This window comes from Gambusia affinis, linkage group LG23 (assembly GCF_019740435.1).
Source record: "Gambusia affinis linkage group LG23, SWU_Gaff_1.0, whole genome shotgun sequence".
Classification (NCBI taxonomy): domain Eukaryota; kingdom Metazoa; phylum Chordata; class Actinopteri; order Cyprinodontiformes; family Poeciliidae; genus Gambusia; species Gambusia affinis.
Genome location: NC_057890.1, coordinates 921,808 through 935,648, shown reverse-complemented (window position 1 = coordinate 935,648; position 13,841 = coordinate 921,808). Strand labels below are relative to the sequence as shown.

Here is a 13,841-nt window from a genome sequence, read left to right as displayed (position 1 = left end):
AGCAGTGGTTAACAATATTGCATGTGGAGCTATAATCAGAATACAATCAGATTATTTCAGCTGCATGTGAAATGCAAATGATGGGAAGCAAAGAAAACTACCCACAAAGGGAGTCCAGGTCCTCGGTTAAAGGAGACTTGACACCAGGGCGCGCTCTTCAAAGTAAAGTAATTTACAGCCTCAGTATGAAACATAACTCTGGGATGCAAGCTTCACCTACAAATACTCAGGTAATCTGTGATGGAGCTGGACAAACGAGGCCTCTGAGATACAGGGGCACGTTTAAGGTTGAACTTTGAAATATACAGTAAAAGTAAAACCCATGTGGCACTGTACAGCCACATTCTTGGAAGTGCAATATACCAGTATTGTCTCTTTTATAATTGTGTCTTTATTTATTGTTTATATCAGAACAAGTTTTAAATCTTAAAACCCATTAGCCAATTTCTTCTATTTGGCTGCAGTGAACAAGATGCAAGAGGAAGAATTTCTTCAGCTTATGAAATCATCCAGATTTTATGGCGTCTCCAGATTTCAAACAACCAGAACTACTGATTCTCAGCATTTTTATGCTGTACCAAGGCAAATAAGGCTGAAAATTGAATGTGGTGCTGAAAATTCACAATTGTCCGTTTTTAACTTCTCTGACTTCTCTCGCTGAGACTAACACTCAAAACTCATGGAATTCAGAATTTTGACTTGGTTCCAGCTTCAAACAACCAGAACTACTGAGTCTCAGCATTTCTTATATTCACCAAAGTAAATAAGGCTGAAAATTGTACGTAGTGCTGAAAATGTATTGTCCGTTTGTCACTTCTATCACTGAGATAAAGCGTATTTGGTCACTAACATTCAAAACTTGTGAAACTCAAAATTTTGACTTGGTTCCAGCTTCAAACAACCAGAACTACTGCTTCTCAGCATTTTTATGCTGCACCAAAGCAAATAAGGCTGAAAACTGAATGTGGTGATGAAAATTCACATATTGTACATTTTTCACTTCTCTCCCTGAGATAAAGCGTTTTTGGTCACTAACAGTAAAAAAGCTTTAAACTCAAAATTTTGACTTGGTTCCAGCTTCAAACAACCAGATGTATAATGCTTCTCAGCATTTCCACGTTGTAGTAAAGCAAATTATGCTGAAATTTGATTGTGGTGCTGAAATATCACATAATGTCCGTTTTTTTGCTACTCTCGCTGAGAAAAAAGCGTTTTTGGTCACTAACAGTAAAAAAGCTTAAAACTCAAAATTTCAACTTGGTTCCAGCTTCAAACAACCAGATTTACTGCTTCTCTGCATTTCCAAGTTATACTAAAGCAAATTATGCTGAAAATTGATTTTGGTGCTTAAATTTCACAAACTGTCCATTTTTGGCTTCTCTCGCTGAGATAAAGCGTTTTTGGTCACTAACAGTAAAAAAGCTTAAAACTCAAAATTTTGTACTGGTTCCAGCTTCAAACAACCAGATTTACTGCTTCTCAGCATTTCCAAGTCATACTAAAGCAAATTATGCTGAAATTTGATTGTGGTGCTGAAATTTCACAAACTGTCCATTTTTGGCTTCTCTCGCTGTGATAAAGCGTTTTTGGTCACTAACAATAGAAAAGCTTAAAACTCAAAATTTTGAACTGGTTCCAGCTTCAAACAACCAGATTTACTGCTTCTCAGCATTTCCAAGTTATACTAAAGCAAATTATGCTGAAATTTGATTGTGGTGCTTAAATTTCACAAACTGGCCATGTTTGGCTTTCTCTCGCTGAGATAAAGCGTTTTTGGTCACTAACAGTAGAAAAGCTTAAAACTCAAAATTTTGAACTGGTTCCAGCTTCAAACAACCAGATTTACTGCTTCTCAGCATTTCCAAGTTTTACTAAAGCAAATTATGCTGAAATTTGATTGTGGTGCTGAAATTTCACAAACTGTCCATTTTTGGCTTCTCTCGCTGAGATAAAGCGATTTTGGTCACTAACAGTAAAAAAGCTTAAAACTCAAAATTTTGAACTGGTTCCAGCTTCAAACAACCAGATTTACTGCTTCTCAGCATTTCCAAGTTTTACTAAAGCAAATTATGCTGAAATTTGATTGTGGTGCTGAAATTTCACAAACTGTCCATTTTTGGCTTCTCTCGCTGAGATAAAGCGTTTCTGGTCACTATCAGTAGAAAAGCTTAAAACTCAAAATTTTGAACTGGTTCCAGCTTCAAACAACCAGATTTACTGCTTCTCAGCATTTCCAAGTTATACTAAAGCAAATTATGCTGAAATTTGATTGTGGTGCTGAAATTTCACAAACTGTCCATTTTTGGCTTCTCTCGCTGAGATAAAGCGTTTTTGGTCACTAACAGTAAAAAAGTTTAAAACTCAAAATTTTGAACTGGTACAAGCTTCAAACAACCAGATTTACTGCTTCTTAGCATTTCCAAGTTATACTAAAGCAAATTATGCTGAAATTTGATTGTGGTGCTGAAATTTCACAAACTGTCCATTTTTGGCTTCTCTCGCTGAGATAAAGCGTTTTTGGTCACTAACAGTAAAAAAGTTTAAAACTCAAAATTTTGAACTGGTACAAGCTTCAAACAACCAGATTTACTGCTTCTTAGCATTTCCAAGTTATACTAAAGCAAATTATGCTGAAATTTGATTGTGGTGCTGAAATTTCACAAACTGTCCATTTTTGGCTTCTCTCGCTGAGATAAAGCGTTTTTGGTCACTAACAGTAAAAAAGTTTAAAACTCAAAATTTTGAACTGGTTCCAGCTTCAAACAACCAGATTTACTGCTTCTCAGCATTTCTAAGTTATATTAAGCAAATTGTGCTGAAATTTGATTGTGGTGCTGAAATTTAACAAACTGTCCATTTTTGGCTTCTCTCGCTGAGATAAAGCGTTTTTGGTCACTAACAGTAAAAAAGCTTAAAACTCAAAATTTTGTACTGGTTCCAGCTTCAAACAACCAGATTTACTGCTTCTCAGCATTTACAAGTTATACTAAAGCAAATTATGCTGAAAATTGATTTTGGTGCTTAAATTTCACAAACTGGCCATGTTTGGCTTCTCTCGCTGAGATAAAGCGTTTTTGGTCACTAACAGTAAAAAAGCTTAAAACTCAAAAACTTGAACTGGTTCCAGCTTCAAACAACCAGATTTACTGCTTCTCAGCATTTCCAAGTTATACAAAAGCAAATTATGCTGAAATTTGATTGTGGTGCTGAAATTTCACAAACTGTCCTTTGTTGGCTTCTCTCGCTGAGATAAAGCGTTTTTGGTCACTAACAGTAGAAAAGCTTAAAACTCAAAATTTTGAACTGGTTCCAGCTTCAAACAACCAGATTTACTGCTTCTCAGCATTTCCAAGTTTTACTAAAGCAAATTATGCTGAAATTTGATTGTGGTGCTGAAATTTCACAAACTGTCCATTTTTGGCTTCTCTCGCTGAGATAAAGCGTTTCTGGTCACTAACAGTAGAAAAGCTTAAAACTCAAAATTTTGAACAGGTTCCATCTTCAAACAACCAGATTTACTGCTTCTCAGCATTTCCAAGTTATACTAAAGCAAATTATGCTGAAATTTGATTGTGGTGCTGAAATTTCACAAAATGTCCATTTTTGGCTTCTCTCGCTGAGATAAAGCGTTTTTGGTCACTAAAAGTAAAAAAGTTTAAGACTCAAAATTTTGAACTGGTACAAGCTTCAAACAACCAGATTTACTGCTTCTTAGCATTTCCAAGTTATACTAAAGCAAATTATGCTGAAATTTGATTGTGGTGCTGAAATTTCACAAACTGTCCATTTTTGGCTTCTCTCGCTGAGATAAAGCGTTTTTGGTCACTAACAGTAAAAAAGCTTAAAACTCAAAATTTTGAACTGGTACAAGCTTCAAACAACCAGATTTACTGCTTCTCAGCATTTCCAAGTTATACTAAAGCAAATTATGCTGAAATTTGATTGTGGTGCTTAAATTTCACAAACTGGCCATGTTTGGCTTCTCTCGCTGAGATAAAGCGTTTTTGGTCACTAACAGTAAAAAAGCTTAAAACTCAAAATTTTGAACTGGTACAAGCTTCAAACAACCAGATTTACTGCTTCTCAGCATTTCCAAGTTATACTAAAGCAAATTATGCTGAAATTTGATTGTGGTGCTTAAATTTCACAAACTGTCCATTTTTGGCTTCTCTCGCTGAGATAAAGCGTTTTTGGTGACTAACAGTAAAAAAGTTTAAAACTCAAAATTTTGAACTGGTTCCAGCTTCAAACAACCAGATTTACTGCTTCTCAGCATTTCCAAGTTATACTAAAGCAAATTATGCTGAAATTTGATTGTGGTGCTGAAATTTCACAAACTGTCCATTTTGGCTTCTCTCGCTGAGATAAAGCTTTTTGGTCACTAACAGTAAAAAGCTTAAAACTCAAAATTTTGAACTGGTCCCCGCTTCACACAACCAGCATGACTGCTTCTCAGCATTTCCAAGTTATACTAAAGCAAATTATGCTGAAATTTGATTGTGGTGCTGAAATTTCACAAACTGTCCATTTTTGGCTTCTCTCGCTGAGATAAAGCGTTTTTGGTCACTAACAGTAGAAAAGCTTAAAACTCAAAATTTTGAACTGGTTCCAGCTTCAAACAACCAGATTTACTGCTTCTCAGCATTTCCAAGTTATACTAAAGCAAATTATGCTGAAATTTGATTGTGGTGCTGAAATTTCACAAACTGTCCATTTTTGGCTTCTCTCGCTGAGATAAAGCGTTTTTGGTCACTAACAGTAGAAAAGCTTAAAACTCAAAATTTTGAACTGGTTCCAGCTTCAAACAACCAGATTTACTGCTTCTCAGCATTTCCAAGTTATACTAAAGCAAATTATGCTGAAATTTGATTGTGGTGCTTAAATTTCACAAACAAACTGTCCATTTTTGGCTTCTCTCGCTGAGATAAAGCGTTTTTGGTCACTAACAGTAAAAAAGTTTAAAACTCAAAATTTTGAACTGGTACAAGCTTCAAACAACCAGATTTACTGCTTCTCAGCATTTCCAAGTTATACTAAAGCAAATTATGCTGAAATTTGATTGTGGTGCTGAAATTTCACAAACTGTCCATTTTTGGCTTCTCTCGCTGAGATAAAGCGTTTTTGGTCACTAACAGTAAAAAAGTTTAAAACTCAACGTTTTGAACTGGTTGCAGCTTCAAACAACCAGATTTACTGCTTCTCAGCATTTCCAAGTTATACTAAAGCAAATTATGCTGAAATTTGATTGTGGTGCTTAAATTTCACAAACTGGCCATGTTTGGCTTCTCTCGCTGAGATAAAGCGTTTTTGGTCACTAACAGTAAAAAAAGCTTAAAACTCAAAATTTTGAACTGGTTCCAGCTTCAAACAACCAGATTTACTGCTTCTCAGCATTTCCAAGTTATACTAAAGCAAATTATGCTGAAATTTGATTGTGGTGCTGAAATTTCACAAACTGTCCATTTTTGGCTTCTCTCGCTGAGATAAAGCTTTTTTGGTGACTAACAGTAAAAAAGTTTAAAACTCAAAATTTTGAACTGGTACAAGCTTCAAACAACCAGATTTACTGCTTCTCAGCATTTCCAAGTTATACTAAAGCAAATTATGCTGAAATTTGATTGTGGTGCTGAAATTTCACAAACTGTCCATTTTTGGCTTCTCTCGCTGAGATAAAGCGTTTTTGGTCACTAACAGTAGAAAAGCTTAAAACTCAAAATTTTGAACTGGTTCCAGCTTCAAACAACCAGATTTACTGCTTCTCAGCATTTCCAAGTTATACTAAAGCAAATTATGCTGAAATTTGATTGTGGTGCTTAAATTTCACAAACTGGCCATGTTTGGCTTCTCTCGCTGAGATAAAGCGTTTTTGGTCACTAACAGTAAAAAAAGCTTAAAACTCAAAATTTTGAACTGGTACAAGCTTCAAACAACCAGATTTACTGCTTCTCAGCATTTCCAAGTTATACTAAAGCAAATTATGCTGAAATTTGATTGTGGTGCTGAAATTTCACAAACTGTCCATTTTGGCTTCTCTCGATGAGATAAAGCTTTTTAGGTCACTAACAGTAAAAAAAGCTTAAAACTCAAAATTTTGAACTGGTTCCAGCTTCAAACAACCAGATTTACTGCTTCTCAGCATTTCCAAGTTATACTAAAGCAAATTATGCTGAAATTTGATTGTGGTGCTGAAATTTCACAAACTGTCCATTTTTGGCTTCTCTCGCTGAGATAAAGCTTTTTTGGTGACTAACAGTAAAAAAGTTTAAAACTCAAAATTTTGAACTGGTACAAGCTTCAAACAACCAGATTTACTGCTTCTCAGCATTTCCAAGTTATACTAAAGCAAATTATGCTGAAATTTGATTGTGGTGCTGAAATTTCACAAACTGTCCATTTTTGGCTTCTCTCGCTGAGATAAAGCGTTTTTGGTCACTAACAGTAAAAAGCTTAAAACTCAAAATTTGAACTGGTTCCAGCTTCAAACAACCAGATTTACTGCTTCTCAGCATTTCCAAGTTATACTAAAGCAAATTATGCTGAAATTTGATTGTGGTGCTGAAATTTCACAAACTGTCCATTTTTGGCTTCTCTCGCTGAGATAAAGCGTTTTTGGTCACTAACAGTAAAAAAGCTTAAAACTCAAAATTTTGAACTGGTTCCAGCTTCAAACAACCAGATTTACTGTTTCTCAGCATTTCCAAGTTATACTAAAGCAAATTATGCTGAAATTTGATTGTGGTGCTGAAATTTCACAAACTGTCCATTTTTGGCTTCTCTCGCTGAGATAAAGCTTTTAGGTCACTAACAGTAAAAAGCTTAAAACTCAAAATTTTGAACTGGTTCCAGCTTCAAACAACCAGATTTACTGCTTCTCAGCATTTCCAAGTTATACTAAAGCAAATTATGCTGAAATTTGATTGTGGTGCTGAAATTTCACAAACTGTCCATGTTTGGCTTCTCTCGCTGAGATAAAGCGTTTTTGGTCACAAACAGTAAAAAGCTTAAAACTCAAAATTTTGAACTGGTTCCAGCTTCAAACAACCAGATTTACTGCTTCTCAGCATTTCCAAGTTATACTAAAGCAAATTATGCTGAAATTTGATTGTGGTGCTGAAATTTCACAAACTGTCCATTTTTGGCTTCTCTCGCTGAGATAAAGCGTTTAGGTCACTAACAGTAAAAAACTTAAAACTCAAAATTTTGAACTGGTTCCAGCTTCAAACAACCAGATTTACTGCTTCTCAGCATTTCCAAGTTATACTAAAGCAAATTATGCTGAAATTTGATTGTGGTGCTGAAATTTCACAAACTGTCCATTTTTGGCTTCTCTCGCTGAGATAAAGCGTTTTTGGTCACTAACAGTAAAAAAGCTTAAAACTCAAAATTTTGAACTGGTTCCAGCTTCAAACAACCAGATTTACTGCTTCTCAGCATTTCCAAGTTATACTAAAGCAAATTATGCTGAAATTTGATTGTGGTGCTGAAATTTCACAAACTGTCCATTTTTGGCTTCTCTCGCTGAGATAAAGCGTTTTTGGTCACTAACAGTAAAAAGCTTAAAACTCAAAATTTTGAACTGGTACTAGCTTCAAACAACCAGATTTACTGCTTCTCAGCATTTCCAAGTTATACTAAAGCAAATTATGCTGAAATTTGATTGTGGTGCTGAAATTTCACAAACTGTCCATTTTTGGCTTCTCTCGCTGAGATAAAGCGTTTTTGGTCACTAACAGTAAAAAGCTTAAAACTCAAAATTTTGAACTGGTACTAGCTTCAAACAACCAGATTTACTGCTTCTCAGCATTTCCAAATTATACTAAAGCAAATTATACTGAAATTTGATTGTGGTGCTGAAATTTCACAAACTGTCCGATTTTGGCTTCTCTCGCTGAGATAAAGCGTTTTTGGTCACTAACAGTAAAAAAGCTTAAAACTCAAAATTTTGAACTGGTTCCAGCTTCAAACAACCAGATTTACTGCTTCTCAGCATTTCCAAGTTATACTAAAGCAAATTATGCTGAAATTTGATTGTGGTGCTGAAATTTCACAAACTGTCCATTTTTGGCTTCTCTCGCTGAGATAAAGCGTTTAGGTCACTAACAGTAAAAAACTTAAAACTCAAAATTTTGAACTGGTTCCAGCTTCAAACAACCAGATTTACTGCTTCTCGGCATTTCCACGTTGTACTAAAGCAAATTATGCTAAAATTTGATTGTGGTGCTGAAATTTCACAAACTGTCCATTTTTGGCTTCTCTCGCTGAGATAAAGCGTTTTTGGTCACTAACAGTAAAAAAGCTTAAAACTCAAAATTTTGAACTGGTTCCAGCTTCAAACAACCAGATTTACTGCTTCTCAGCATTTCCAAGTTATACTAAAGCAAATTATGCTGAAATTTGATTGTGGTGCTGAAATTTCACAAACTGTCCATTTTAGCTTCTTTCGCTGAGATAAAGCGTTTTTGGTCACTAACAGTAGAAAAGCTTAAAACTCAAAATTTTGAACTGGTTCCAGCTTCAAACAACCAGATTTACTGCTTCTCAGCATTTCCAAGTTATACTAAAGCAAATTATGCTGAAATTTGATTGTGGTGCTGAAATTTCACAAACTGTCCATTTTAGCTTCTTTCGCTGAGATAAAGCGTTTTTGGTCACTAACAGTAGAAAAGCTTAAAACTCAAAATTTTGAACTGGTTCCTTCAAACAACCAGATTTACTGCTTCTCAGCATTTCCAAGTTATACTAAAGCAAATTATGCTGAAATTTGATTGTGGTGCTGAAATTTCACAAACTGTCCATTTTGGCTTCTCTCGCTGAGATAAAGCGTTTTGGTCACTAACAGTAAAAAAGCTTAAAACTCAAAATTTTGAACTGGTTCCAGCTTCAAACAACCAGATTTACTGCTTCTCAGCATTTCCAAGTTATACTAAAGCAAATTATGCTGAAATTTGATTGTGGTGCTGAAATTTCACAAACTGTCCATGTTTGGCTTCTCTCGCTGAGATAAAGCGTTTTTGGTCACTAACAGTAAAAAGCTTAAAACTCAAAATTTTGAACTGTTTCCAGCTTCAAACAACCAGATTTACTGCTTCTCAGCATTTCCAAGTTATACTAAAGCAAATTATGCTGAAATTTGATTGTGGTGCTGAAATTTCACAAACTGTCCATTTTGGCTTCTCTAAGCTGAGATAAGCGTTTTGGTCACTAACAGTAAAAAAGCTTAAAACTCAAAATGTTGAACTGGTTCCAGCTTCAAACAACCAGATTAACTGCTTCTCAGCATTTCCAAGTTATACTAAAGCAAATTATGCTGAAATTTGATTGTGGTGCTGAAATTTCACAAACTGTCCATTTTGGCTTCTCTAAGCTGAGATAAAGCGTTTTGGTCACTAACAGTAAAAAGCTTAAAACTCAAAATTTTGAACTGGTTCCTTCAAACAACCAGATTTACTGCTTCTCGGCATTTCCAAGTTATACTAAAGCAAATTATGCTGAAATTTGATTGTGGTGCTGAAATTTCACAAACTGTCCATTTTGGCTTCTCTCTGAGATAAAGCGTTTTGGTCACTAACAGTAAAAAGCTTAAAACTCAAAATTTTGAACTGCTTCCAGCTTCAAACAACCAGATTTACTGTTTCTCAGCATTTCCAAGTTATACTATAGCAAATTATGGTGAAATTTGATTGTGGTGCTGAAATTTCACAAACTGTCCATTTTGGCTTCTCTAAGCTGAGATAAAGCGTTTTTGGTCACTAACAGTAAAAAGCTTAAAACTCAAAATTTGAACTGGTTCCAGCTTCAAACAACCAGATTTACTGCTTCTTAGCCTTTCCAAGTTATACTAAAGCAAATTATGCTGAAATTTGATTGTGGTGCTGAAATTTCACAAACTGTCCATTTTTTGCTTATCTCGCTGAGATAAAGCGTTTTGGTCACTAGCAGTAAAAAAGCTTAAAACTCAAAATTTTGAACTGGTTCCAGCTTCAAACAACCAGATTTACTGCTTCTCAGCATTTCCAAGTTATACTAAAGCAAATTATGCTGAAATTTGATTGTGGTGCTGAAATTTCACAAACTGTCCATTTTGGCTTCTCTAAGCTGAGATAAAGCGTTTTGGTCACTAACAGTAAAAAGCTTAAAACTCAAAATTTTGAACTGGTTCCAACTTCAAACAACCAGATTTACTGCTTCTCAGCATTTTCAAGTTATACTAAAGCTAATTATGCTGAAATTTGATTGTGGTGCTGAAATTTCACAAACTGTCCGTTTTTGGCTTCTCTCGCTGAGATAAAGCGTTTTTGGTCACTAACAGTAAAAAAAGCTTAAAACTCAAAATTTTGAACTGGTTCCAGCTTCAAACAACCAGATTTACTGCTTCTCAGCATTTCCAAGTTATACTAAAGCAAATTATGCTGAAATTTGATTGTGGTGCTGAAATTTCACAAACTGTCCATTTTGGCTTCTCTGCTGAGATAAAAGCGTTTTTGGTCACTAACAGTAAAAAGCTTAAAACTCAAAATTTTTGAACTGGTTCAGAATTTCAGCACCACAATCAGATTAAATTTCAAGCACCAGCAAATTATCGAAATAATTTGCTTAATATAACTTGGAAATGCTGAGAAACAGTAAATCTGGTTGTTTGAAGCTGGAACCAGTTCAAAATTTTGAGTTTTAAGCTTTTTTACTGTGAGTGGCAGATTTATCTCAGCGATAGAAGCAAAAATGGACAGTTTGTGAAATTTCAGCACCACAATCAAATTTCAGCATAATTTGCTTAATATAACTTGGAAATGCTGAGAAACAGTAAATCTGGTTGTTTGAAGCTGGAACCAGTTCAAAATTTTGAGTTTTAAGCTTTTTTACTGTGAGTGGCCAAAAACGCTTTATCTCAGCGAGAGAAGCCAAAAATGGACAGTTTGTGAAATTTCAGCACCACAATCAAATTTCAGCATAATTTGCTTAATATAACTTGGAAATGCTGAGAAACAGTAAATCTGGTTGTTTGAAGCTGGAACCAGTTCAAAATTTTGAGTTTTAAGCTTTTTTACTGTTAATAACTCGATTTCAGCACCACAATCAAAATGGACAGTTTGTGAAATTTCAGCACCACAATCAAATTTCAGCATAATTTGCTTAATAACTTGAAAATGCTGAGAAACAGTAAATCTGGTTGTTTGCAGCTGGAACCAGTTCAAATTTTGAGTTTTAAGCTTTTTTACTGGGCCAAAAACGCTTTATCTCAGCGAGAGAAGCCAAAAATGGACAGTTTGTGAAATTTCAGCACCACAATCAAATTTCAGCATAATTTGCTTAATATAACTTGGAAATGCTGAGAAACAGTAGATCTGGTTGTTTGAAGCTGGAACCAGTTCAAAATTTTGAGTTTTAAGCTTTTTCACTGTTAGTGGCCAAAAACGCTTTATCTCAGCGAGAGAAGCCAAAAATGGACAGTTCCTGAAATTTCAGCACCACAATCAAATTTCAGCATAATTTGCTTAATATAACTTGGAAATGCTGAGAAACAGTAGATCTGGTTGTTTGAAGCTGGAACCAGTTCAAAATTTTGAGTTTTAAGCTTTTTTACTGTTAGTGGCCAAAAACGCTTTATCTCAGCGAGAGAAGCCAAAAATGGACAGTTCCTGAAATTTCAGCACCACAATCAAATTTCAGCATAATTTGCTTAATATAACTTGGAAATGCTGAGAAACAGTAAATCTGGTTGTTTGAAGCTGGAAGCAGTTCAAAATTTTGAGTTTTAAGCTTTTTTACTGTTAGTTGACATAAAAGCTTTATCTCAGCGAGAGAAGCCAAAATGGACAGTTTGAAATTTCAGCACCACAATCAAATTTCAGCATAATTTGCTTAATATAACTTGGAAATGCTGAGAAACAGTAAATCTGGTTGTTTGAAGCTGGAACCAGTTCAAAATTTTGAGTTTTAAGCTTTTTTACTGTTAGTGGCCAAAAACGCTTTATCTCAGCGAGAGAAGCCAAAAATGGACAGTTTGTGAAATTTCAGCACCACAATCAAATTTCAGCATAATTTGCTTAATATAACTTGGAAATGCTGAGAAACAGTAAATCTGGTTGTTTGAAGCTGGAACCAGTTCAAAATTTTGAGTTTTAAGCTTTTTAATTTCGACAGTTTGTGAAATTTCAGCACCACAATCAAATTTCAGCATAATTTGCTATTGGAAATGCTGAAACAGTAAATCTGGTTGTTTGAAGCTGGAACCAGTTCAAAATTTTGAGTTTTAAGCTTTTTTACTGTTAGTGGCCAAAAACGCTTTATCTCAGCGAGAGAAGCCAAAATTGGACAGGTTGTGAAATTTCAGCACCACAATCAAATTTCAGCATAATTTGCTTAATATAACTTGGAAATGCTGAGAAACAGTAAATCTGGTTGTTTGAAGCTGGAACCAGTTCAAAATTTTGAGTTTTAAGCTTTTTTACTGTTAGTGGCCAAAAACGCTTTATCTCAGCGAGAGAAGCCAAAAATGGACAGTTGCTGAAATTTCAGCACCACAATCAAATTTCAGCATAATTTGTATAACTTGGAAATGCTGAGAAACAGTAAATCTGGTTGTTTGAAGCTGGAACCAGTTCAAAATTTTGAGTTTAAGCTTTTTTACTGTTAGTGGCCAAAGCGCTTTATCTCAGCGAGAGAAGCCAAAAATGGACAGTTTGTGAAATTTCAGCACCACAATCAAATTTCAGCATAATTTGCTTAATATAACTTGGAAATGCTGAGAAACAGTAAATCTGGTTGTTTGAAGCTGGAACCAGTTCAAAATTTTGAGTTTTAAGCTTTTTTACTGTTCAGAAACGCTTTATCTCACAATCAATGGAAGCCAAAATGGACAGTTGTGAAATTTCAGCACCACAATCAAATTTCAGCATAATTTGCTTAATATAACTTGGAAATGCTGAGAAACAGTAAATCTGGTTGTTTGAAGCTGGAACCAGTTCAAAATTTTGAGTTTTAAGCCTTTTACTGTTAGTGGCCAAAAGCGCTTTATCTCAGCGAGAGAAGCCAAAATGGACAGTTTGAAATTTCAGCACCACAATCAAATTTCAGCATAATTTGCTTAATATAACTTGGAAATGCTGAGAAACAGTAAATCTGGTTGTTTGAAGCTGGAACCAGTTCAAAATTTTGAGTTTTAAGCTTTTTTACTGTTGGCCAAAACGCTTTATCTCAGCGAGAGAAGTAAAAATGGACAGTTCCTGAAATTTCAGCACCACAATCAAATTTCAGCATAATTTGCTTAATATAACTTGGAAATGCTGAGAAACAGTAAATCTGGTTGTTTGAAGCTGGAACCAGTTCAAAATTTTGAGTTTTAAGCTTTTTTTTAATTGGCCAAAACGCTTTATCTCAGCGAAGCCAAAAATGGACAGTTTGTGAAATTTCAGCACCACAATCAAATTTCAGCATAATTTGCAATATAACTTGAAATGCTGAAACAGTAAATCTGGTTGTTTGAAGCTGGAACCAGTTCAAAATTTTGAGTTTTAAGCTTTTTACTGTTAATTGGTAGCCAAAAACGCTTTATCTCAGCGAAATAAAAAGCCAAATCAATGGACAGTTTGTGAAATTTCAGCACCACAATCAAATTTAAGCACAATTTGCTTAATATAACTTGGAAATGCTGAGAAACAGTAAATCTGGTTGTTTGAAGCTGGAACCAGTTCAAAATTTTGAGTTTTAAGCTTTTACTGTGGTATTGGCAGCTTTATCTTAGTGAGAAGCCAAAAATGGACAGTTTGTGAAATTTCAGCACCACAATCAAATTTCAGCATAATTTGCTTAATATAACTTGAAATGCTGAAACAGTAGATCTG

The 13,841-nt window shown here is 34.8% G+C and overlaps 1 protein-coding gene across 1 annotated transcript in view; it reads left to right on the top strand.

The window, feature by feature from the left end:
• The first annotated feature begins 13,754 nt into the window (after window positions 1–13,754).
• Window positions 13,755–13,841, top strand: part of LOC122826788 (centrosomal protein of 83 kDa-like) — a 4,793-nt gene continuing 4,706 nt past the window's right edge. The window contains exon 1 of the mRNA XM_044109095.1: window positions 13,755–13,761. Coding sequence (XP_043965030.1) covers window positions 13,755–13,761 — 7 coding nt within the window. The remainder of the gene's footprint in view (window positions 13,762–13,841) is intronic.